The following is a 27064-nucleotide window of genomic DNA, read 5'->3' on the forward strand; positions in this document are numbered from 1 at the left end:
CCAAGCAAAGGGTGCTAGGTGTCCCACTAGGGATGGGAGATATGGGCTGAAAATAGACTATAGACCGAACAAGATGCATACTTAATACCTCTGTAGCAAACCTCAACACCCAAAAAGAGAGAGCGAGCAAATGGGAATGCCCTGCCAGAGAGGTAGGGTGGGGTGAAGGGGACAGAGTGGGGGTAATGGGAGGGATGCTGGGACCATTGGTGGTGGAAAATGGGCACTGGTGGAGGGATGGGTACTCGATCATTGTATGACTGAAACGTAAGGATGAAAACCTGTAAGTCTGTAACTTTGTCTCACGGTGATTCACTAATAAAAAAAAAAAGTTAGGAGCATGCAAAAGTGTGGCTCATGGGACACCGGCTAAGTGAGGGTGCGCAGGTCGTTTAACTGCCCAGGACCGGGGCAAACCCTTCTCGGAAGCCACCTCGGCTCTCAGACCCTTTCCAGGGCTACAAGACCGGGAAGCGCCAAGGCCGCGCACGCCCACTGGCGCCTGGGACCAGGGATCAGCAACCAAACAGACGGTCAAGATGGCTTGGGCGAGCCGGTCACGCCCGCAGCGGACAAATCCGAGCCACCGCGCCCCCTGCCGGGCCGCCAGCGCCACTGCAGCTTCGGGCCTTCCCAGCGCCGACAACTTCCGGCTCCAAAGGACCCCACCCCTCCACTCCGTGGCTCCCAGGGAAGGAGGGGTCCTAAGCATGCTGCGGTGTCCAAGACGATCGCCTGCTCCCTGTTGGGACTGGGACTGTCACCGACCCCCGCGGTGGGCGACGCCGACCGGGGCTCGGAGAGGATGGTCTCCCCCTTGGGCGGGAGGGGCTCTCCGAGGGAGGGGAGCTGGGCGCGGGGCGCCGACCCGGCTCGGGCCTGACAGGCAGGGCGCGGGCAGCTGCGCGGGCGGAAGTGGCCGACGCGGGGCCGGGCCGACCAGGAAGCGGCCGCGCCCCGCCCACCCGGAGCCGCCGAGCCTCAGCCGAGCGCCGCCGCGGCGCCGCCGTCATGCCTCTGTTCGGCGCCAACCCTTTCGAGCAGGACGTGGGTAAGGCTGGGCCCGGCTCCGGGCGGGCGTTTCTGTCATGCTAGGAGGTGGGCGGCGGCCGCGGCGTCTCGGTGGGGCCCTCCCCGGGGGAGCCCTGGGGGCGCCGCGAGGGGGCGGCGCCGGGAGCACCCGGTGACCGCCTGGCTGGCCTGGGCTGACGAAGCGGTGCAGAGTTGGGGATCCAAACTTCCCACTTAGCGAAGCATCCTGCTGGGGTGGGCGGGGGGACCGTCGGTCGCTGCAGCCGCCGTGCATACCTGCACCTCTGCTCGCCCCCACTCAGTTCCAGGGAAAGGGCCTGTTCCTCCCGGCAGACGCCCGGAGCCCCGGCAGCTCAGGTGCAGGATTGACAGTCGTTGCAAGTGTGACCGTGCACGGAGGGCGCGCGCGCCGGACTGGTGGCTTAAAGCTGGTCTCCAAGCAGGCCTGAGCAGCCGCAGGTTTTAAATTTTTGTAGCTCGGGGGAGCTTAGGAAAATAGGATTGTTTCATTCATGGTCCTTACAGCTTATGGTTCAGATCCTTAGGTTTCCCTTTGGAAGGAGGGCGGGCTACACCTGGCGGTGTTCAGGGTTTACTACCTGGCTCTGGGCACGGGGTTACCTCTGGAGGGGCCCTGGGGACTGTATTCCGTACTGAGCTTGAGCCTGGACCCAACCGGATTGTCCCGTGCAAGGCGAGAGCCTTACCCACTCTACTGTGTCTCTGGCCCTCCTTGAATGTTCTTTAATCTTTTTTTTTTTTCATTCATCAAATTGTGTGTGTGTGGGGGGGGGGTGGCTGGAGGAGGGCTCACGGTTTATTTCTGACTTTGCGCTCGGGGCTCTCTCCTTGTGGGCTCTGTGGACCATATGTGGTCCAGCATGGAACCTAGGTTGGCCGCGAGCAAGACAAGCACTCTACCCACTGTTCAGTCTCTGGCCCTCCTCAGCCTTTTTCTTGATAGTTTAGCACTGGTGAGGGGCATACATTTAGGAAGCAGCTAACAGTTTCTTCCGTGGTTACAGTTGAGACCTGTACCTTTTTTTATTATTGTGAAGACATCCGTTTTGTCTTGTTGAGAGAAAACAAGGGGCAAAAGAGAATAAGGTTTTTAGATTTAAACTGTAGAATGGACTCTTTTTTAAAAATTTATTTTATTTTTAAATTCAATCACCGTGAGACACAGTCACAAGGTTGTTCATAATTGGGTTTCAGGCATGCAAAGATCCAACACCCGTCCCTCCACCAGTGCACATTTCCCAGCACCAGTGTCCCCAGTTCCCCAGTTCCCCTTCCCCCATGACAGACTCCCTCCTTCCTTCCTTCCTTCCTTCCTTCCTTCCTTCCTTCCTTCCTTCCTTCCTTCCTTCCTTCCTTCCTTCCTCCCTCCCTCCCTCCCTCCCTCCCTCCCTGCCTCCCTCCTTCCCTTCCTCCCTCCCTCCCCTTCCTCTATCCCCACCCCACCTTTTAGGCATATGGTCTGCAATACAGATACTGAGGTTTTCTTGTTTGTTCCCTTACCTGTTTGAGCACGCAGTTCTTATCCAGAGTGATCATTTCCTGCTATCTTTGTCATAGTGGTCCCTTCTCTATCCCAGCTGCCTTGTCCCCCAGCATTTGAGGCAGGCTTCCAACCGTGGACCAATGCTCCTGACTATTGTTTGAATGGTTTCTTAACCTGAAATTTTTCCTAAAAGCTTTCTGATTGAAAACTTGGGTAGAGGTGCTCTTCCTGTTTTGCCTTCAAGTTTTATTTAGTTTGTTTGGGGGCCATGCTTGGCAGTCCTAGGGAACTATTCCTGACTGTGTCTTTGGGGGTGGGGTGGGGAGACTGTCACTGCCTGCAGGCTCCGGGGACCAGTCTAGTAGCTGGTAGCTAGGGTGGAACCAGGCCTCCTCCAAGCAAAAGATAGATCTGTTCAGCCACTTGAACTCTCTCCTCAACCCCGTTTGGTCTTGTGAGCTTGTTTGTCTTAAGGCCACACCAGGTGCTCACGGCTGACTTTGTGCTCAGGGTTACTCCTAGCCGTGCTTGGGCTTTGAACCAGGATCGTCACCACCCTCAAGACAGTCAGGTCTTTGTTTCCAGTAACTTTAGGTACCACAGAAATGTCCCTTTCATTATTATTGGCTTTCCCTCCCACCCAGATTTTTATTAACATTGTCTTGTGTTTGTTTTACCTGTGTTCACCTTTCCTTTAATACACATGCCTTGTATGATCAACATGTATCAGACATCATGCTAAGGACTGGAGACACAGCATACAAAATTAGTAGACTGAATCTCTCCTCAAGTAACCCAGTCTAAAAGGAGAACACACATGCACACATAGACAGTTGTTGTGTAGTGTGACTCTACTACTGCACCCACACAAGATGCTTTCAGTCTTCATGTAGGCGGTTGTATCCTGGAAGAGAAGACCAGGACCTGCAGCTGGACACTACTCCATGACAGTGCCAGCACTGTCCTCTTCCTTCCCTCTGTCCTGTCAGCACTGTCACCTTCAGGAATTTACCTGCAGAATCTCATGCATATTGGAAGGATTTTTTTGTTTCTTTTTTTTTTTTCCCCCCACACCCAGGGATGCTCAGGGGTCACTCCTGGTTCTGTAACTAGAAATCACTCTTGGAGGTGCTCCGGGGATCCTATGGGATGCCCAGGGCAATGAACTGAATTGCAAGGCAAGTGCCTTACCCACCGTATTACCACTCTGGTCCTCTTGGAAGGACCTTACAGAGGAAATCCTGTCCCTTTTGCAGATGTAGAGTCTCATGGAGGGCACCGTCCCCACCCGGACAGAAAATCTAGTGTGCAGTTAATGGTACCCAGCTTGTGAAATAGAAGCGGCCTGGAGGCTCCGAGGGAAGGGTTTCTGGTGCCTTCTGATTTTTCCTTAGAGACAGAATCTCAGCCCTGGAGGCTGTGTTAGATATGGTAGTGTTAGTACTCTAGAAATAATTAATTGCATTTTTTCCAAATCTGTATTTGATTTTCCTTCTGTTCAATTTCTTGGGAACTGTAATGTGTTGGGGCAGGTTACGGGGGAGAAACTATATGCACATTTTCGCATGTCACTCTTCAGTTCTGCAGTGGAGGGGATGTCGGCACTCGGCACTGGGGTCTGTCATCCTAGATTGATCCTGGTGTGGCCTCTGTTCTCTGGAATTCCTTGGGAAAAGTGGAGCACTGAGAGGGTTGCGCCACAGTGAGAGATCTGGCTCTGAGTGGTCGAAGGGAGGATCTTGTTTCCTTAGGTCCTGTACCGAGTTTTTCTAGACTTTTTTTGTTTATTTTATTTTGGGGGCCACGCTTGGTAATGCCCAGGGGCTACTCCTGGTGGTGCTCTGGGGGACCATGATGAGGTGCCAGGGATCAAGCCTGGGTCAGCTGCGTGCAAGGCAGACACATCCTACCTGCCGTAGTATTGCTCCAGACCCAGTTTTTCTAGTCTCTTGCCTCCTCCCTGAGTCAGGACCTGCCTGGCCTGCCTCTGCCTTCGTCCTCATTTGCATAGCCTCTCCTCTCCTCTCTCCGTCCTGGTGACTGTTCCTGCTGGTTTCTGGCTCTGTGCATTTAATTAATTAATTAACTAATTAATTAATTAATTAGTGACCGTGAGGGTACAGTTACAGATTTATACATTTTCGTTCTCAAAAGTGTTTCCCTCGGGGCCGGAGCGATAGCACAGCGGGTAGGGCGTTTGCCTTGCACACGGCCGACCCGGGTTTGATCCCCGGCAACCCATAGGAGTAATTCCTGAGTGCAAAGCCAGGAGTAACCCCTGAGCATCGCTGGGTGTGGCCCAAAAAGCAAAAAAAAAAAAAGTTTCCCTCATACAATGTTCAAGAACCTATCCCTTCACCAGTGCCCATTCTCCACCACCAGTAAACCCAGCATCCCTCCCACCCCCCAATCCGATCTCCCCCCATCCCACCCTGCCTCTGTGGTAGGGTATTCCCTTTTGTTCTCTTTCTCCAATTGGGTGTTGTGGTTTGCAATAGGGGTGTTGAGTGGCCATTGTGTTCAGTCTCTATTCTACTTTCAGCACACATCACCTTTCCCCCGAGTGGCCTCCAACCCCATTTTAATTGGTGTTCCCTTCTCTATCTGAGCTGCCTTTTCCCCAGAATGTGAGGTCAGTTTCCAAGCCATGGAGTCAACCTCCTGGTACTTATTTCTACTATTCTAGGGTGTTAGTCTCCTACTCTGTTATTTTATATTCCACAGATGAGTGCAACCTTTCTATGTCTGTCTCTCTCTTTCTGACTCATTTCACTTAGCATGATACTTTCCATGTTGATAACTTATATGCAAAGTTCATGACTTCATTTTTTCTAACAGCTGCATAGTATTCCATTGTATAGATGTACCAAAGTTTCTTTAACCAGTCATCTGTTCTAAGGGCACTCGGGTTTTTTCCAGATTCTGGCTATTGTAAACAGTGCTGCGATGAACATATAAGTGCAGATATCATTTCGACTATACTTTTTTGCTTCTCCGGGATATATTCCCAGCAGTGTATTGCTGGGTCAAATGGGAGCTCAATTTCTAATTTTTTGAGAAGCGCGTATTGTTTTCCAAAAGGGCTGAACCAGTTGGCATTTCCACCAGCAGTGTAGAAGGGTCCCTTTCTCACCACATCCTCTCCAACAGCGGTTGCTTTTGTTCTTTTGGATGTGTGCCAGTCGCTGTGGTGTGAGGTAGTATTTCATGGTTGTTTTGATCTGCGTCTCCCTGATGATTAGTGATGTAGAGCACTTTTTCATGTGCCTTTTGGCCATCCGTATCTCTTCCTTGGGAAAGTTTCTGTTCATTTCTTTGCCCCATTTTCTGATGGGGTTGGATGTTTTCTTCTTGTAGAGTTCAACCAGTGCCTTATATACCCTTGATATCAACCCCTTATCTGATGGGTATTGTGTAAATATCCTTTCCCATTCTGTAGATTGTCTTTGTATTCTGGTCACTGTATCTTTTGCGGTGCAGAAGCTTTTTAGTTTAATGTAGTCCCATTTGTTTATCTCTTGTTTCCACTTGGTTGGTCAGTTGTATGTCATCTTTGAAGATACCTTTATCTTCAGTATCGTGGAGGGTTTTGCCGACCTTGTCCTCAATGTACCTTATGGATTGTGGTCTGATGTTGAGGTCTTTAATCCATTTTGATCTGACTTTTGTGCATGGTGTCAGGTCGAGATCTAAGCCCATTCTTTTGCATGTGGTTGTCCAGTTGTGCCAGCACCATTTGTTAAAGAGGCTTTCCTTGCTCCACTTCACATCTCTTGCTCTCTTATCAAAGATTAGATGTTCATACATTTGGGGTTGTGTGTAGGGATATTCCACCTTGTTCCATTGGTCTGAGGCACTGCCTTTGTTCTAGTACCATGTTGTTTTGATTATTACCGCTTTGTAGTAAAGTTTAAGGTTGGGGAGGGTGATGCCTTCCATCGTCTTTTTCCCAAGAATTGTTTTAGCTATCCCTGGGCGTTTGTTGTTCCATATGAATTTCAGGATTGCTTGATCATTGCTTTGAAGAATGTCATGGGTATCCTTATAGGGATCTCGTTAAATCTGTATAATGCTTTGGGGAGTATTGCCATTTTGACAATGTTGATTCTCCCTATCCATGAGTAGAGTATATGTTTCCATTTCCTCATGTCCTCTTTTATTTCATGGAGTAGCGTCTTATAGTTTTCTTTGTAGAGGTCTTTTACTTCCTTGGCTAAGCTGATTCTGAGGTACTTGATTTTCTGGGGCACGATTTTTGAATGGGATTGCTTTTTTCATGTCCCTTTCCTGTCTCATTGTTTGCATATAGGAAGGCCATGGATTTTTGGGTATTGATTTTATAGCCTGCAACTTTACTGTATAAGTCTATTGTTTCCAAGAGTTTCTTAGTAGAGGATTTAGGCTTCTCTAGGTATAGTATCATATCATAGTCTGCGAATAGTGAGAGTTTGATTTTTTCCTTTCCTTTCTGGATGCCCTTAATCTCTTCTTCTTGTCTAACAGCTATCGCAAGTACTTGCAGTACTATATTGAAGAGAAGTGGTGAGAACGGGCATCCTTGTCTCATTCCTGATCTTAGAGGGAAGTTCCTTAGTTTTTCCCCATTGAGGATAATGCTTGCCGTAGGCTTGTGGTACATGGCTTCGACTATCTTGAGGAAAGTTCCTTCAAAACCCATTTTGGTGAGGGTTTTCATCATGAACGAATGTTGGATCTTGTCAGATGCTTTCTCTGCATCTGTTGATATGATCATATGGTTTTTATCTTTACTTTTGTTGATATGATGGATTATGTTGATTGATTTCCGAATGTTAAACTATCCTTGCATACCTGGGATGAATCCCACTTGGTCATGGTGTATGATCTTTTTGATGAGTTGTTGGATCCTATTTGCTAATATTTTGTTGAGGATCTTCGCATCGGTGTTCATCAGGGATATTGGTCTATAATTTTCTTTCTTGGTGGTGTCTTTGTTTGCTTTTAGTATTAGGGAGATGTGTGCTTCATAGAAACTGTTTGGGAGAGTTCCTATTTTTTTCAATTTCCTGGAAAAGCTTGAGGAGAATTGGCAACAGGTCTTCTTTAAATGTTTGGAAGAATTCACCAGTGAATCCATCTGGACCTGAGCTTTTGTTTTTGGGGAGATTTTTGATTACAGTTTCAATTTCCTTGATATTAATGGTTTATTTAGGTATTTCAAGCCTTCTTGGTTCAGTCTTGGGAGATTGTAGGAATCAAGGAATTCATCCATTTCTTTTAGGTTCTCATGTTTCGTGGCATAAAGACTTCCTTTTTTTTTTTTTCTTTTTGGGTCATACCTGGCGATGCACAGGGGTTACTCTTGGCTCTGCACTCAGGAATCAGCCCTGGCAGTGCTCACGGGACCATATGGGATGCTGGGAATCGAACCCGGGTCGGCCGCGTGCAAGGCAAACGCCCTACCTGCTGTGCTATTGCTCCAGCCCTCGTGGCATAAAGACTTTCGAAGTAGTCTCTGACGATCTTTTGAATTTTGTTGGTTTCTGTTGTGATATCCCCCTTTTCATTCCTGATTCGGTTTATTAAGGTTCTCTCTCTCTTTCTTTGTGAGTCTTGCTAGTGGTTTATCAATCTTGTTTATTTTCTCAAAGAACCAGCTCTTGGTTTCATTGACCTTTCGTGATTGTTTCTGGGTTTCCATGTTGTTAATTTCTGCTCTGATTTTTTTTTTTTTTTTTTTTTGCTTTTTTTTGGGTCACACCCGGCGATGCACAGGGGTTGCTCCTGGCTCTGCACTCAGGAACTACCCCTGGCGGCGCTCAGGGGACCATATGGGATGCTGGGAATCGAACCCGGGTCGGCCGAGTGCAAGGCAAACGCCCTACCCGCTGTGCTATTGCTCCAGCCCCTCTGCTCTGATTTTTATTATTTCTTTTCTTCAGTCTGGTTTGGGTTCCTTTTTCTGGTCCTTTTCTAAGGCCTTGAGCTGTGAAGTCAAGCTATCTATGTGGGCGCTTTCTTCCTTCCTAAGGAATGCTTGCAGAGCTATAAATTTTTCCCTTAACATAGCTTTAGCTGCGTCCCATAAGTTTTGGTAGCTTGTTTCTTCATTCTCATTTGTTTCGAGGTATCTCTTAATTTCTTCCTTGATTTCCTTCCTGACGCACTCTTTGTTCAACACTGAGCTGTTTAATTTCCAGGAGTTTGTTTTGATTCTTTGCGTCTGTGTGTGATTAGCTTCTATCTTCAGCGCATCGTGGTCTGAGAAAATAGTTGATATAATGTCTATTTTTCTGATTTTTTATTGAGATATGTTTTGTGGCCCAGTACATGGTTTATTTTGGAAAATGTTCCATGTGCACTGGAAAAGAATGTGTATTCTTTCTTTTGGGGGTGTAAAGCCCTGTATAAGTCTATTAGGTCTCTCTCTTCTATTTCTTCCTTCAGAGTCCGTGTTTCCTTGCTGAGTTTTGTTCTTGTCGATCTATCTAGAGGTGATAGGGCAGTGTTGAAGTCTCCGACTACTATTGTGCTGTTAGTGATGTCCTCCTTAAAGTCTGCTAGGAGTTGTTTTAAGTATTTAGCCGGTCTCTCATTAGGTGCATATACGTTTAAGAGTGTGATTTCTTCCTGTTGCACATATCCCTTGATAAATAGGAAGTGACCTTCGTTGTCCCTCCTAATCTTTTTCAACCTGAAATCTATGTTGTCCGATACTAGTATGGCCACCCCAGCTTTTTTGAGGGAATTGTTTGCTTGAAGGATTGTTTTCCACCCTTTGACTTTGAGTCTATGTTTGCTCTGACTGTTCAGGTGTGTTTGTTGCAGGTAGCAGAATGTTGGGTTTAGTTTCCGAATCCATTTTGCCATTCTGTTACTCTTAATTGGTGCATTTAAGCCATTGACATTGAGAGAGATTATTGTCATGGGGTTTTGTGTCATCTTTCTGTGGGGTTTGTTGTTCTTGTGCGGTTCTTCCTTGACTTACAATAGCCCCTTTAGTCCTTTTAAGTTTGGTTTTGAGTCTGTGAAGTTCCTGAGCTGTTGTTTATCCGAGAAATAGTGTATGGTTCCTTCGAGTTTGAGTGAGAGTTTAGCTGGGTAAAGTATTCTTGGTGAGGCGTTCATTTTGTTGAGTTTTTTCACTATGTCCCACCATTGTCTCCGGGCTCGGAGGGTTTCCTCTGACAGGTCTGCTGTAAATCTGAGGGGTGCTCCTTTGTATGTGATTTCCTTCTTTGACCTTGCTGCTTGCAGAATTGTGTTTCTATCCACAGCCTCTGTCATTCTGACTATGATATGCCTTAGAGTCTTTTTATTCGGGTCTCTTTTTGCTGGCACTCTTCGGACTCCTTGTATCTGGATGCCTGCCTTCTCCAGCTCTGGGAATTTCTTAGCAATGATGTCTTTGACTGTGTTTTTTTCATTGGGGTTACTTCCCTGTGCTTCTGGTACTCCAATGATTCTTATGTTATTTCTCTTGAAGTCATCCCCAAGGACTCTGATTCGCTCTATAGCCATTTTGAGGTCTTTTGCCATTATTTGTTGTTGTCTGTAAGCTTTCTGCAGCTCATCTTCAAGCTCACTGATTCTCTCTTCGGCTGTAGTCATTCTACTATTGAGGGCACCTACTGAGATTTTTAATTCATCTACCGAATCCTTATTTGTGTGACTTCTGTGCGTAGCTTTGTGACATCTGTTCGTAGCTTTTAAATTTCTGATCTCATTTCTTCCTGCATTTTCTTGGTTGACTCTTCCAAAGCATCATTCATATCCTCTCTTAATTTATTGGATGTCTGTTCCATGGTTGCTTTGAGTACATCAACCGTCTTCAAGATTTCCTCTCTGAATTCTTTTTCTGAGAGGTCCTGTATGTGGGTAGACCCTGTGGAGATTTCTGGAATCTTTTCTTGATCTTCTCTTCGTGGAGGGGATTTTCACTGTTTCTTCATATTGTTATGGAAGTCTAGAGTTGGAACCTTCTAGTTGTCTATCCCTGTTCCCTCTTTCTGCAGGGGGGATTCTGTTTGTGCTGAGTTGATGATGGTAGCCTTGTTCCAATTCTAGAATACTTCCTTACTCTCAGGCGCTCCTCTTGGTTTGTGTGGGGCCTCTAGTGATGACTTAAGGCCATGTTGTTTGGACGAGGAGTTTGTGCACATTCTATTGTTCACTGAGAGCTTTTGTGAAGTTCAAGTCAGCTAAAGGACTATTTGGCAAAGAATGATTGAGATGGCCAGGGTGATTTTCGAAGAAATAGGTTATAGAGAGTATAATGTAAGGAAAATCACAACTGTGGACGGGCTGCCGCTCTGGCACTGGCCACGCCCCTTTGAGGCCACACCCCCTGAAATACAGGCCACGCCCCCAGTAATCTCTCTGGGCACAGGGCTGGGTAGATAGGGGTGGGCGGGGTCACGGAGATTACCTGATGGACAGTTCGGGCGTTATAGAGGAGTGGAAAGGCGTTTGCACGCAACGCGGCGCAGGGGGTTGGGGGGTTCCAGGGGAGCCCCCGTTGCCTGCGAGCCGTTGGGAGAGTGTCCCGGGGGTTGCTGGGCGGGGTCACCTGGCTGTGCATTTAGTACTCACTGGAAGCCTGGCATTTTTTTCACTGCTGGTGGTATCTGTGCTGTAGATTGTGTTCATTAAACCACATTCCCTGGTGTCGGCTCGTTAAATCTGTTCTTGTGGCCCCCCGGAGCAGAAATCTGCTTGTAGGAAGCTGAAGATCCCAGGAATGGTAGAGTCATGACTGAGTTGACCTCCGCTGCATATGACAGCATAGAGGGGTATGCTGTAACGTTTTCAGCGGTGAGGGACTTACTGTCTTTTTTATATTACTTAATTCGGGGCCATACCCAGCAGTGCTCAGAGCTTACTTCTGGCTCTGTACTCTTGGCAGGGCTGGGGGGCCCTTATACAGTGCTGGAGGTCGAACCCTGGTTGGCCACACTGCTACCATTCCTGCTCCCTGTGCATGTACTTTTCACTGTGCTGGTTGGTGGCTTCACTCTGCAGATTGCAGGGCTCACATCTTGGCCCCGTGCTCACTCATGTCACAGTCCTTTTGTTGTGGTGGTCTGGGAACAGAATGCAGAGCCTTGCATGTGCAAGCAAGTCATCTAGAAGAAGAATGCTCTCCTACTGAGCATTCAAGGAGGAGAATCTCCTGCTGAGCCCGTCCCTGGCCCGGGGTCACTGCTTGTGGCGCACTCCCCAGGTAACCGGCGCTCATAGCTGCTCACCAGAATTCTTACTTCCAGCCCCTGGCACAGCTTTCATCACATCTTTGGGACTGTGGTGTGTTCCAGAGGTTAGGCCATCGTTGCGTTGCTTACACATAAAACTCTTTCTGTAGTTTAACTGGGAATCGCTGACGCCGGGTGTCTCAGCAGCACTGCCAGGGTGGCGCGTGGGATTGGCTTCCTGCCTCGTGCTTGTGAGGCATTATAAGCCCTGAGCTGGCCCTCCTGTGTTCACTTACACCCACCCTGGAAGCGCTGCTATTTAGTGTAGCTGAAAACTTCCACGATCAGTACATGTCTTCTTGCTTACGAGCAGCCCGAGAATTGTAATGGCATTTTCTTTTGCTTAAAAAAAAATAGGGTCCTGGGGGCTGGAGTAATAGCACAGCGGGTAGGGTGTTTGCCTTGCACGTGGCTGACCCGGGTTCGAATCCCAGCATCCCATATGGTCCCCCGAGCACCGCCAGGAGTAATTCCTGAGTGCATGAGCCAGGAGTAACCCCTGTGCATTGCCAGGTGTGACCCAAAAAGCAAAAAAAAAAAAAAAAAAAAAAAAAAAAATAGGGTCCTGTGAGTTCAAAAAGTGTGGGTGTGGGTTGTGCGGGCATTTGGTGGCCAAGAACCATTCTTGGTGATGGGCGAGTGTGATGGGCAAACGAAGCAACAAGGAACAGGGCCCCAGGCTGGTTGGTAATTAGTGACCCTTTATTTCACATTCACAGCATTATTTATGTAGAAATCCTGAAGGGTGGGAGTACACATAGGTGGGGTTGAACATTATCAAAACAATAAACAGATGTAAAGCCACTCCTTCAGGGAAGTTCTTCTAGGAGATTAACTCAGGGACTCTAGATTACCAGGAAGATCCCTCAAGGGTGGGATTCCATCTAAAGGTCTACTGCTTTCTTCTTTCCTTAGCAAGTAATCCATTTAAACAAGCATATTAAATATTGATGTTTCTAGTCATTTTGTATGAACACATTAAGAGGTACATTAAGCTTAAAGCGTGGCTCTCCCTGAGGACATCTTGCTATATATCCCAGACCACAGTTCTCAGGCCAGGTTAGTCTTTCCCAACCCCAGCAGGGTCCTTGTTGAGTTACTTCTTTTAGGGTCATGACAGAGTTTGTTCCATGACTGTGCTCTTACAATTATTCGTACAGCACTTAGCTTGGCCCTTTACTGTGCCAGGTAGTTCACAGTTTGATCTGGGTCCATCTAAAGCCCTTGTTAGTTAGTACCTTTCTTTTGCGGGTGTTAGGAAATAACAGCGACCGAGGCTTAAGCAAGTAAATACGATGGATGCTTAGGAGTAAATATTATTCAGAGCAAATTAACTCTCGTGTTACAGAAGCATAGCATCAGCTGTCTTCCTGTGTCTATACAAAAAGGGCATTGCTAAACCAAAGGACATAAAGGAAAGAGAAAAGCAATATAGGATTATTAGTGCCTCATCATGGAATTGGATGTGCTTTGGGAGCACTGTGATGGAAGTAAGTCATAAACTTACTTCCCTGCGGGAGGAGTAAGGACAAATCAGTGTTATCCAGCAGGGACCACTCTCCACTTTGTCGGGGCTAGAGCCCACCACGGCTGAACTTGGCAGTGCTGGGGCCACGCAGTGCCAGGGAATGAACTCTGGGCCTTAGGGCGAGGCAAGTACTCTGCCGCTAAGCTGTATCTGGTCCGTGACTCAGAATTGTAGGGATTTGAACTAATTTCTGTTACCTGCAGCAGTTTCATATGTCACAGGATGCATGATCTTAGCAGTCTGTACTAAAAACTCTGTTTAATCTTGGCATGTGCCATGCTTCGCTTAACAATGCTGAGAGCACTTAGGATGGATGATTGTAGGGGAAATACTGTCTTTGGTTTGGTTGTTAGGCCATGCCGGTGTGCTCAAGGATTCCGCCTGGTTCTGTGTTCAGGGATCACTCTTGGTGTGTTTCGGGGACCATATGTGGCATGGGGAACTGGAGCCAAGAATGCAGCGTTCAAGGCCAGTGCCCTGCACACTCTGGCCCGGGAAGTGCCTTTCGCTTAGAGGTCACTGGGTGCAGGGCTGCTGCTTGCGCCACCAAGGCCAGACACTGGCAGTGCTCAGGCTCCTACACCTGCTGGTGCTTGGGGTCAGCTCCTTACCCAGGACTGAGCCCAGGACTTGACTCCTACAGCATGTGCGCTGTCACCAGAGCTGTCCCCTGCAGCCCTGGAGTCATATTTGAAAATGTATCCTCCCGGGGCTCTTGGTGGTGAGTGTTGTACTTAGTGGAACAGTGGGACTGTGGGGGGTCAGTGATGGACCTTGGCCTGGGAATGAGGATGTTCTGAAGGCGCCACCCTGTTTATTGCAGCTCCTATCATTTCAGTTTTCTGTCACAAATCGTATGTGGTCCTGTGGTTTTTGGAATTTCCCTTGTGGTTTGAGTGTGTGTTTATCTACGACTGTCGATGCTGGGTACTTACTTGCTCAGGAATACTCACTTGTTGCTTAACTTTTTCTTTCCTTTTTTCTCATTTTGGTTCTGTGACTGAAACCCAGGGCTCATACATATCACTGAGCTATGCCCTGGACTTTTTTTTTTTTGTTTTTTTTGATAGCACAGCGGGTAGGGCATTCACCTTACACGCAGCCAACCTGAATTTGATTCCTCCGTCCCTCTCGGAGAGCCTGGCAAGCTACCGAGACTATCTTGCTCACACGGCAGAGCCTGGCAAGCTCCCTGTGGCATATTCGATATGCCAAAAAACAATAACAAGTCTCACAATGGAGACGTTACTGGTGCCCGCTCAAGCAAATCGATGAGCAACAGGATGACAGTGACAGTGATACAGTGATAACTTTCTCAGTCTGATTTTTTGTTGGGGGCCATATCTGATGGTGGTCAGAGGCTACACCAGCGACCATGGGGTGCCAGGATCGAACTTGGGTATCCCGTGTGCAAAGCACTAGCTCCAGCCCTTTGAGCTCTTTCTGGTCCAACAGTCATCTTCTTTTTTTTCTCACTTAATTTTTAAAGGTTTTTTTTCTTTAAATTAAGATTCTGTCATTTATATTACTATTAATGATGGTTTTTCATGCACATAATTCCAGTACCACAACCTTCACCAGTGTGCCCACCTCCCCTCTCCCAAGGACCTCAGCATCCCTCCTTCTGAACCCTCTTCCCCCCAACTCACTAGTGGGGCTTAGTTCTCCAACCATGCTGCCTTTGACCCTTTGGTGCCACCCTACTGTGTCTCAGATGAGAGAGATCCTTCCGTTTCTGTCCTCTTCGGACTGATTGCACCGAGCATGATAGCCTCTAGTGCCTGCCGTGTCGAGTCTTTACAGCTTTCAAAAGCCTGGTCATCATTTAAATTGACACTGCAAAGGAGAGCAGAGCGGCAGCTTTGCGTGGAGATGATCTGCCTTAAGGCTTGTAAGCTAATCTCGAGATGGGCATAGGAAGCAAGTCTTCTGTACTTTGAGGGTGCTGGGTCCTCATTCCACCAGGGCAGAGCCAGTCTCTGGCAGTCCCTCACAGGTGGAGTGTGTGGAGTGAGGCCCTCAGTCTGCCCAGGTCAGGCAGTTACCCTGGTGCCCTCTTGCCTTGGTTGTTTCCTTGTTCGTACTTTGCCCAGGGCTCAGTGCTTGCAGGCTGCTCCTGATCAGAGCTTGGAGTCACTCCCAGTGGCACTTGGGACCATGCGGTGCTTGAGATTGAATTTGGGACCTCCTGCATGCCAAGCATGAGCTCCAGCCCCCTCCCCCCCTTTAAAAGTAATCGAATCATCATGTGGCACACAGTCACAAGGTTGTTTATGACTGGGTTTCAGTCATACAATGTCCCAATACCCACCCCTTCACCAGTGCACATTCCCCACCACCAGTGTTCCGTTTCCGTCCTGCCACCCTCTCCAGCTGCCTCCCCTCCCCTGCCTGCCACCTTATTTCCCCTCTCCTTCGTGTCTACCCTTTGTGCTGGTTCTCTCGGCTCTTTCTGATTTTCCTAAGAAATGACGATGACACGTGAAGGGTGGCGATTATGCTTTCTATCCCCCAGAGCGTGTGGCGTTGTCAGATGACGGAGTCAGTGGGCTTGACACAGCGTACTGCCTGGTCTCTTCTCTAGTGGAAGAGGAAGTACAGGCATTGAAGTGTTCATACAAAGACAGACGAAACACTAATTGCTTGGCCAGAACGTGGCTCAGCTGGTAGTGCCGTGCCTGGTATGTCCAGGGCCTGAGAGCAATCCCTTGTTGCCGGCCCCCAGGCTCCCTCCCTCCTCCGCTCCCCACACTGCTGGGTGTGACCCCAGTAAAACAGTAACTTGATTGGAATAGCTGATGTAGCAGTTCCAAACAGAAATCACATGCAAGTGACAATTCAGTGTGTTCAAACACACCATGAGCTAAGTTTTAGGCCCAGATGATAACCCCTCATTTCTTTCTTATTAGCTTGTGATGTTTTGCTGGTTCCTGTCTTGTGTCTCAGGTTCCTCATTTATAAAATGAGCAATCTTGATTTCAAATTTCAAGTGAATTGAATTATACATGGTTTAGCATAGATAACATGCTTCAAAGCTGTTCTGTAATGTTAATATTCACTTAATTTCTGAGCTGCTAATATTTGCAGCTGTAAGAAGGGTTTTGTTGCATGTATTTTTAAGTTAGGAAGTGGTCAGGGGCTGCTTCTGGTTCTGGGCTGGGCAAGGGGTGCCGTGGAGTGGCAAAATTGAACTGGCCCAGCAGTCTGGATCCCTGAGTTTTCATTTTGGATCATAACAAATGTTGTAGTTTGTTTCTGGGGCCATACCAGCGGTGCTTGGGGGTCCCAGGACTCCTCCCAACTCAGTTGATCCCCAGCCCCATGAACAACGGAATTTAAGTAGAATTTTTGTTGTTACTTAGAATAAACTGAAGATTTGTATCAATAAAAATTTAGGGAATAAGTTCAGAGAGACAGTCCAGGGGCTAAGGGGTTTGCTTTGCAAGAAGCCAACTCTGGCTCAACCCCCTGTATTGCAAACGGTCTCCAGAGCACCATCAGGAGTGACCCTGAGTTCCCCTGGGTGTGGACCCCAGCCTGAGCAGAACACAATTCTGGGTGTGTAATTCAGTGGTACTGTCATTGCCATGCATGTGTGAGACCCTGGGTTTGAACCCCAGCACTGCTGGAAAAAGAATAATAATAAATTCCCCAAACCAATGAGAACATTAAATGGGAAGGAGAATTAGATGAAGAAACTCTTTTTCCTGGTTACTCTAGAATGGGACCTTTCCCCCCCTTTTTGGTTTTTGAGCCACACCCGACAGTGCTTAGGGGTAATTCCTGGCTTGGTACTCAGGAATCACTCCTGGCAGTGCTTGGGGACCATGTGGGCTACCAGGAATCAAACCTGGGTCAGCCTCGTGCAAGGCGAGAGTGCTGCCTGCTGTACTGTCTCTCCCACCCTGGAATGGAATTCCGTCTGCTTTCCCACTTGAGACCCCCTTTCAGCCCGAGGAGTGACTCGTGATTGCACATTGCCAGAATCCCTGAGTCTCATCGCAAGATTGATTTTGAATTATTTGTGGTCATTGTGAGTTGATAAACCTTTCACTGTTGACAAGTATTTCTCCAGCCCCAGAAGTAGGCTCTGGAATGCTCACCGGGATTGTTAGTGGAATCTGAAGTAATCCAGGAGGTGAAGTGTGTGTAACCTATCAGGGAGAAGTATGAGACATTTAACTATTTTAATCTAAACGACATTTTCTAGAAACTCAGTAGGCACATATATTTATTAGTTGTGGATGTCTATTCGTGTGTGTGTGTGTGTGTGTGTGTGTGGTGGGGGCTCACACCTAGTGATGCTCAGTGGTGGCCTCTGCTCTGAGCTCGAGTTGCTCCCAGTGGTGCCAGGAATCAAACCACACATGACTCAGCCTACCGATGTCCAAGATGCTATTGTTTGTTTGGTGCCATAGCCGCTGATGTGAAGCCTGTTGAGTTGTTTCTTGCTGTGGGGGACCTCCCTCGCCGTGCTGGGGGCCACCAGAGCTGTACCTAGCAGTGTCTGAGCAGCTATGAACTGCCGGGATGGCGCCCTGGGCCTCTCTGGCCTGCTGTCACTGAGTGGCCCCCGAGCTCTCGCTCTGCGTGATGATTTAAATAGTGGAAAGCATGTATGATTTATTTATAAATGAGAAAAATTGGCTGCTGCGGAATTAGTTTATAATGAATTAGCCCAAACATTTTTATATCTTTAGCAGAGCTGCCAGCTGTTGTTTCCTGTTAGATACCAAATCAATGCTACTTAGTACTTTTGTTTTGCGGCTTATCTGCTTTTGAAAAAAATTGTTTTGTTAGTTTTTTCCTATTCTATAATTGTTTTTTGTAAAAATCATTAATACATAATAATTTATGACAAAATTTCCTCTAAGATCTAAGCACTGCTTTCACTGAGCCCCAAGGTATTGATTGGTATAGTGGCCAGAGAGTGCAGGGGGAAAGATGCCGGCATGTGTGTGACTAACTGGGCTCCACCCCGGCCTCCCAAAAGGTTCCCCGAGCCTGCTATAGTAATTCTTTTTTTTGTTTTTAATATGTCTAATATTTTATTTTCATAAAGTAGTTCTCAATAATTCATTGCAGATAATATTCAAACCCCAATCCCACCACTGAGCACCTTCCCACCACAATAAGAGGGGAGTGTATGAAGGTTGTTTTGTTTCATTTTGGAGTCATTTAAGCCCATATGTAAGAGAATACAAGAAAGCATGTTAAAACCAAATAAATGTGTCCTACTTTTGGTATGTAAGTGATGAAGAGTATGAGGTCAAGCTTGGTACTTGCTGCATTCTTCCTTGCTCTCTTCTGGGAGCTTTGTTTTAGTCTCTGGATCTTGGCCGTTGATGAGATTACATGGGGGGTAGTTTGTGGGTGTGACTGCCAAGCTACCAGAAAACTGGGGAGCTGCGGGGAGGAGAAGGCCCAGTCTCAATCCGACCAGGCTTGGAGGTCTCAGTCCTGGGACCCTCCATACTTGGGTTTTTCTGCCAGATCCCACTTGGATGAGGTTCGTCCGAGCGTGAGGAGAGTGGCTTTGAGCATGGCAGCAGTTGGGTTCTGGAGGTTCTTGGCTGCCGGGTTCTGCTTGGGGCGGGGAGGGGAACTCAACCCGCCCCCTTCCGAGTTGCCCCGGGAAAGACAACCTGGGCTTAAGGACATTCAGCCTGTCGTAATAATTCTTGATTGCAGAAGTAACCCCTGAGCATTGCTGGGTATGGCCCCAAAACAAAAACCAAATGCACACGGTATTGATGTATGGTATCAAAAATCTGTACCTTTTTAATATTGTGTTTTGTTATAGGCTTAATGATCTTTGACTTTTCTTTTTTTGGGTCTTTTTTTTTTTAAGGGGTGGGTTGAGGGGTCCCTCAGGCTCCTGGTGGGTTATTGACATACTGTATTCATCATTCTAGGATTTTGCTTTTTATACTTATTTAAAGAAATTTTTTAAAAAAATTTTATTGAATCACCGTGAGATAGTTACAAGCTTTCATGTTTGGGTTACAATCTCACAATGATCAAACACCCATCCCTCCACCACCAATATCCTGGGTATAACCCCCCTTTCCCACCTTCCCCCTGCCTCCATGGCAGACAATATTCTCCATACTCTCTCTCTACTTTTGGGCATTATAGCTTTCGACCAGACACCGAGAGGTCATCATGTTTGGTCCATTATCTATTTTCAGCATGCATCTCCCATCCCGTCTGATTCCTCCAGCCATCATTTTCTTAGTGATCCCTTCTCTATTCCATCTGCCTTCTCCCCTCCGCTTATGAAGCACTCTTCCAGCTATGGGACAATTCCCCGGCCCTTGTATCTACCGTCTTGGGGTGTCAGCCTCATATGATGCTACCCTACACTCCACAAATGAGTGCAGTCCCTCTATGTCTGTACCTCTCTTTCTGACTCATTTCACTTAGCATGATACTCTCCATGTTTATCCATTTGTAAGCAAATTTCATGACTTTATCTCTCCTAACAGCTGCATACTATTCCATTGTGTAGATGTACCAAAGTTTCTTTAACCAGTCATCTATTTTAGGGCACTCGGGTTGTTTCCATATTTTGGCTACTGTGAACAGTGCTGCAATAAATATATAGGTGCAGATGTCATTTCTACTGTGCTCTTTTGCATCCTCGGGATATATTCCCAGAAGTGGTATTGCGGGATCATATGGAAGCTCAATTTCCAGTTTTTGAAGGACTGTCCATATTGTTTTCCAGAAAGGCTGGACCAGTTGGCATTCCCACCAGCAGTGAAGGAGTGTCCCTTTTTCCCCACATCCACGCCAGCATTGGTTGCTTTTGTTCTTTTGAATGTGTCCAGTCTCTGTGGTGTGAGCTGATATCTCATTGTTGTTTTGATTTGCATCTCCCTGATGACTAGTGATGTAGAGCATGTTTTCATGTGCCTTTTGGCCACTTGTATTTCTTTTTTGAGGAAACTTCTGTTCATTTCTACTCCCCACTTTTTGATGGGGTTGGAGGTTATTTTCTTATACAATTATACAAGTACCTTGTATATCCTGGATAGGATATTAATACCTTATCAGATGGGTATTGGGTATATTTTCTTTCCCATTCTGTGGGCTCTTTCTGTATTTTGGTCACTGTTTCTTTTGAAGTGCAGAAGCTTCTTAGTTTGATGTAGTCCCATTTGTTTATGTTTGCTTCGACTTGCATGGTCAGTGCTGTTTAGTCCTTAAAGATGTTTTTAGCTTCAATGTCATGGACAGTTCTGCCTACATTTTCTTCTATGAACCTTATAGATTCATGTCTGATATTGAGGTCTTTAATCCACTTTGATCTGACTTTTGTGCCTGGCTTTAGACAGAGGTCAGAGTTCATTTTTTTGCAGGTGGCTATCCAGTTTTCCCAGCACCACTTGTTGAAGAGGCTTTCCTTGTTCCACTTTGCATTTCTTGCTCCTTTGTCAAAGATTAAGTGGCCATATATTTGGAGGTCTGTGACAGGATATTCAACTCTGTTCCATTGGTCTGCAGGTCTGTTTTTATCCCAATACCATGCTGTTTTAATTACTACTGCTTTGTAGTAGAGTTTGAAGTTGGGGAAGGTGACACCACCCATCTTCTTTATTCCAAGGATTGCTTTAGCTATCCGTGGGGGTTTATTGTTCCATATAAATTTCAGGAGTGTTTTGTCTATTTCTTTGAAAAATGTCATGGGTATCCTGATAGGGACTGCATTAAATTTGTATAGTGCTTTGGGCAGTATTGCCATTTTGATCATGTTAATTCTCCCTATCCATGAACAGCGGATGTGTCTCCATTTCCTAGTGTCCTTCTTTATTTCTTGAAGGTAGTGTTTTGTAATTTTCCTTGTATAGGTCCTTCACCTCTTTGGTTAAGCTGATTCCAAGGTACTTGATTTTCTGATGTACTATTGTGAAGGGGATTGTTTTTTTAGTGTCTCTTTCTTCTCTTTCATTATTTGATTTTTACACTTATTTTTTAGCTAAGCATTCACCATCTTCTTGGTTATCATGACCATGTTTTTTGTGTTAATTGATATTGTATGTCCTTTAGGTTTTTTTTTCTAATTCTCATATTTGATATATGCTGTTACTGATTACTTTTATACTGATTGTAGGTAATTGCTTTTACATATCTGGGAATATTATGCTGGTCTTTGTGATTTTTCTTTGAAATGAGATATTATCTTCCTTTGAGGAGTCCTGAGTTTTGTTGGGTTGTTAGGAGGTGTGGTTAGTTGCTATGAGGCAAGGCTGTTTCTAAATTGATCTAAATTTTAGGAACCCTTGACTCCTAAGATGTGGTTTTCTGGGAGTTTTTTTTTTTTTTTGCTTTTTGGGTCACACCCGGCGATGCACAGGGGTTACTCCTGGTTCTACACTCAGGAATTACTCCTGGCGGTGCTCAGGGGACCATATGGGATGCTGGGATTTGAACCCGGGTCGGCCGCGTGCAAGGCAAACGCCCTACCCGCTGTGCTATCACTCCAGCCCCTTCTGGGAGTTTTAATTGAATGCTTGAAGTGTTTGCTGTACTCTTTTGGATAGAGTTTTTAAAATTTTATTTTATTTTAACTTTTAATAAACCTTTACAAAGCTGTTCATGATTGGTTTTCAGTCATGCAATGATCTAACACCCTTCCCTCCACCAGTGTACATTTTTGCCACCAGCATCCCCCTGCTTCCCTCCCACCCAGCCTGCCTCTATGACGGGCACTTTTCTTTTTTTCCTTTCTCTCTCTCTGTTTGTGCATTATGGTTTGAATACTGATACTAAGAGGTCATCATGTTTGTTCAGGGCATTCAGTATTTTTATCGGGAAGGTAAGGCTGGAGTAGCTATTTTAACTAGGTTGCAGCTCTGGAGTGTGGACGTGACTGCCGAGGCCTCCAGAACTACAGGGAAGTGGGGGGAGGTAGTCGAACCCAGCCCTGAGAAAGCTGGGGGCATGGTGGAGATTTTGGATTGTGGAAGCAGTCAGCTGCCAGGGACTCTGCTTGGGCAGGCACCAGGCTGACCCACCCCTCTGATTTACCCTGTTCTGTTCAGATTAACTGCAGCTTTTGATCTCTTGAGATTTATTTATGGGTCTCTGAAGGAAGGCAATAAGTAAACTTGTATAGCTGAGCCAGAAGTGATTTGTGGACATGACTCCCACATACTTAACTTTTAGCCTTTTAATTTCTGGGGAAATTTGGTCCCAAGTTGTTGGAGTCTGGCCACAGGCACAGTGATAATTTTGGGGTGCCAGGAAGCCTGAAAGCACCATCGGGCTGATGCACTCACACCGCAGGTACAGGTTGAGCTGCTGGCAGCGCTGCACCCCCTTGGTTGGAGTTTTAACCTGCTCAGCAAGAGGCCAGAACAAAATGCGACGGATCAGGTGACTTAAGGAACAGAAAACTATATGTACATATCCATTTATATATGTTATATATGTTCATGTGTGTATATATACATTATATATATATGAAAACAGATCCTTTGTCCTGGTTGGAATAAGGTCAGTCGGAGGATTCTATTTCCAAATATAGGAGGAGATTTAATAGACTTATATAATTATCCTTTTATATAATTTTAAAATTATGGATAGAATAACCTGCTCGAGCAAATCGATGAACAACGGGATGACAGTGATACAGTGATGGATAGAAATTTTTTTATTCAAAGTTTAATACTAAACAAGTTCTTCTTAAAGCTGTATGCCGAACATAATGGGTTGTGTAATGGGAGAAACTTTTTGTTCCTTATAAGTATTGATGGAATGATTATTTATGATGTAGTTGGAATCTTTGTAAAGTATTTCACTGTTATTTGTGGCACTCTATATGCAGTAATCAAAACCTGGTGATAAAATGTTATGACTTAACACCCACTAAACCCAGGAAATTTAGCATAGGCCCAGGAGGGCTCTTTCAGTTCTCTCCCCACATGCATTTGGCACAGAATAAAATGAGATATGGCCTCAACACTTGGCAAAGTGACATGCTGTAAAAGAATGTACCTTAATTATAACATTTAAAATTTTCTGAGTTCAAAATGCTAAGTACATAATTTAACTGTTATATTTCTCCTGAAAAATGAAGTCCTTTTTGGCAGGCCTTTATAAAGTTTTCAGATTGTATACTTTTTTAAAAAAGAGTAATTGTGAGTCTTATATTTGTATAAAATAAACTATGCTGGATGAAAAATTAGAAATTTTCTATTTTCTATAAAAATTAAAACAAGTAAATATTCTATTTATATATATTTGAAATTATTGGGAAGATTTCAAGAACTATCATATTAATTTCAAATTTAATTATATACTATAGGCCAGTATGTAAGAAAGTATTTTTAAATATAGCAGAAGTATTAATAGAGGTTTAAAGTCAGACCCAAAATATGTGCATTATATGTATCTGCTACCAATGTGTATACTGACAAGATTTGGTAATTGACATTATTGTTTTTTCAGAGTAGTTAAAACCAAGATTCTTAGAAATTGGAATGGATAAATTACAAATAAATAATTTTTGGTTTTGGGCCACACCTGACGATGCTCTGAGGATACTCCTGGCTCTGCAGTTGGGAATCCCTCCTGCCAGAGTTCGGGAGACCACCTGGGTTGCAGGGTACTGAACTCAGCTCGACTGTGTGCAAGGCGAAGGCCCTACTCACTGTACTCTCACTCCGACCCATGAATATATGATTTATAAAAATATTTTTCCCTGCATCACATTATATACCAAATGAAGTTTTAAAAATTTCCCTGTTAGGGCTGGAGAGACAGTACAGTGGTGAGGCGCTTGCCTTGCGCACAGCCGACCTGAGTCAGATCCCTGTCACCCCATATGGTCCCTAGATCACTACCAGGTGTGCTCCCACCCAAAGAAATTACCTATAAAAAAATTCTACATGCACATATTATATATGTAAGTTATCTGTATATGAAAGAGAATATGACTTTTTCCAGCTTTCGTTTTGGGCTACTGCCAGCAGCGCTCAGAGATCGTTCCTGATGGTGCTTCGGGGGGACCATAGGCAGCGATGGTGATTGCGCCTTGGCCGCCACGTGAAGGCAAGTGGCCTGTTGCAAGTGTCTGTTGCACCGTCTCTCTGGCCCCTATGGGTGACGCTTAATTTTATCTTTTGTTTTTGTTTTTGAGTCTCACCTGGCTCTGCATTCAGGAATCACTCCTGGCATGCTTGGGCGATAAGAGATGCTGGGAATAGAACTTGGGTCAGCCACCTGCAAGGCAAGTATGCTACCTTTCGGGCCCCCTATGGGTGACTTTTTAATCTTCAAGTCACTTCTAAACACTGTGCCAAATAATAATAACTATTCATTGGTTCACTTACAGCCAAAATAAAACCCCCTCATAAGTGAAACGAAAGATAAACATGCAGCTGGTAAACCCTGGGTCATATGAGTGATCGCTCTTTAGACTCCAGATATAAATTTAGTCATGTATATCGCGACACAAGAAAATGTTTCTTTTTGGGAGAAACACCTGGTGATGCTCAGGGGTATACCTTGCTCTGCACTCAGGAATTAATCCTGGCAGGGCTCAGGGGTCCGTATGGGGTCCCGGGGATTGAACCCCTGTGGGCCACGTGCAAGGCAAATGCCCTTACCTCCCTCTGACCTCTGATTGTTTTTCTTTTTCTTTTTTTTAAAATTTATTTATTTTTAATTAGTGAATCACCGTGAGGGTACAGTTACAGATTTATACATTTTTGTGCTCATGTTTCCCCCATACAAAGTTCAAGAACCCATCCCTTCACCAGTGCCCATTCTCTACCACTAGTAAACCCAGCATCCCTCCCACCCTCCCCAATCCCATCTCCCCCACCCCACACTGCCACTGTGGCAGGGTATTCCCTTTTGTTCTCTCTCTCTAATTAGGTGTTGTGGTTTGCAATAAAGGTGTTGAGTGGCCATTGTGTTCGGTCTCTAGTCTACATTCAGCCAGCATCACCCCTCCCCCGCATGACCTCCGACCACATTTTACTTGGTGTTTTACTTCTCTGAGTTGCCCAGAATGAGAGACCAGCCTCGAAGCCATGGAGTCAACCTCCTGGTACTTATTTCTACTATTCTTAGGTGTTAGTCTCCTACTCTGTTATTCTATATTCCACAGATGAGTGCAATCTTTCTATGTCTGTCTCTCTCTTTCTGACTCATTTCACTTAGCATGATACTTCCATGCTGATCCACTTATATGCAAACTTCATGACCTCATTTTTTCTAACAGCTGCATAGTATTCCATTGTATAGATGTACCAAAGTTTCTTCAACCAGTCATCTGTTCTAGGGCACTCGGGTTTTTTCCAGATTCTGGCTATTGTAAACAGTGCTGCAATGAACATATAAGTGCAGATGTCATTTTGACTATACTGTTTTGCTCCTCTGGGATATATTCCCAGCAGTGGTATTTCTGGGTCAAATGGGAGCTCAATTTCTAGTTTTTTGAGAATCGTCCATATTGTTTTTCAAAAGGGCTGAACCAGTCGGCATTCCCACCAGCAGTGTACAAGGGTCCCTTTCTGATTGTTTTTCTTGAGCCACTTCCTTTCTCGTGTTTCCTGTCCTTTGAGACTTCTAAAGAGACTGCCCTTTCCCTTTAGTGACCTGGGAGCCGGCAGCTTATTTGTGCTGTTGCTTAGTGTTGCCACTTGGTGTTGCTGTTGAAGCTTGATCCGGGCTACCTCACTGCTTATCTACGCAGCGGTGAGGCTCTTGCTGGTCCTTGACTTCGCAGACTTCCTTGGGGACATATTTGTTATCATAAAAACTCTTCTAGTTCATATGCTCTATTCATATGCGCTGTTACTGTTTCCCATGTTACAATTGTTGTATGGGGAGGTGGGGGTGGGTAATAGGATACAAAGGAGCAGCCAGCATCATTCATCCATTCAGTGAACAGATGTTTACTGAACACCTGCTATGTGTCCCACATACTGTTCTTTGCGCTAGAAATAATTATGGTAAACGAAAAATTCCTGCTGAAATGAAGCCCACATTTGTTCAGAGGATCGAGGGGAGAGGAAGGTAGTGGCAGAGGCAGCTGCTAGATCAAATATTTATGCCATGAAACATCTAATGAAGGCCCTGTGCATTAAATCATGATGACTTTTTAATGATGTCATAATTACTCAGTGTAAGGCATCAGTATCAATGTGACAGGAGAGAGATTGAGAACATGATGACTTTGGAGCCCGCTTGCCGATGGTGTCTCCCTTGCTTGTGTGCTCTGTACCTGGTGGTCCACTTATACAGCTGTTAAAATCCGCACAGATGCATATTTCTGAAAACATACTTAAGACAGGTGTGGTTCTGGGCTAGGAAATGAACCTCCAGTGTATTTCCCACAACTGTGGGCAGAAATTCCCTCTGTCCCTCTTGACTGCTCTGTACCTGGTGGTCCACTTATACAGCTGTTAAAATCCGCACAGATGCATATTTCTGAAAACATACTTAAGACAGGTGTGGTTCTGGGCTAGGAAATGAACCTCCAGTGTATTTCCCACAACTGTGGGCAGAAATTCCCTCTGTCCCTGTTTGCCTTCCTAGGAAAGTGTTCACCAGAATCATCAAGTCACTTGCTCCTCCTTTATTCCTCTGTTCCTTGTATAACCACTTCCCTGATTGGCACATTGGAGGGTTAATGGCCCCACTGATGTCTTTCATCCCTGTAGATGCTAATTAAGCTTTTATTTATTTTTTGCTTTTTGGGTTATACCAGGCGATGTTCAGGTGTTTCTCCTGACTTTGCACTTGGAAATTACT

At 45.7% G+C, this 27064-nt stretch overlaps 1 protein-coding gene across 4 annotated transcripts in view; it reads left to right on the forward strand.

Annotated features, from left to right (window-relative positions):
- The first annotated feature begins 942 nt into the window (after positions 1–942).
- Positions 943–27064, forward strand: part of STAM2 (signal transducing adaptor molecule 2) — a 73553-nt gene continuing 47431 nt past the window's right edge. For 2 of the 4 annotated variants that reach the window (XM_004619374.2, XM_055147326.1), the window contains exon 1: positions 943–1051. In XM_004619374.2, coding sequence (XP_004619431.2) covers positions 1012–1051 — 40 coding nt within the window. In that variant the 5' untranslated portion in view covers positions 943–1011. Of the gene's footprint in view, positions 1052–24247; positions 24353–24447; positions 24531–27064 lie in introns of those variants that run through there. The other 2 variants (XM_055147333.1, XM_055147339.1) reach the window with 2 other exon arrangements.

This window comes from Sorex araneus, chromosome 1, assembly GCF_027595985.1.
Source record: "Sorex araneus isolate mSorAra2 chromosome 1, mSorAra2.pri, whole genome shotgun sequence".
Taxonomy (NCBI): domain Eukaryota; kingdom Metazoa; phylum Chordata; class Mammalia; order Eulipotyphla; family Soricidae; genus Sorex; species Sorex araneus.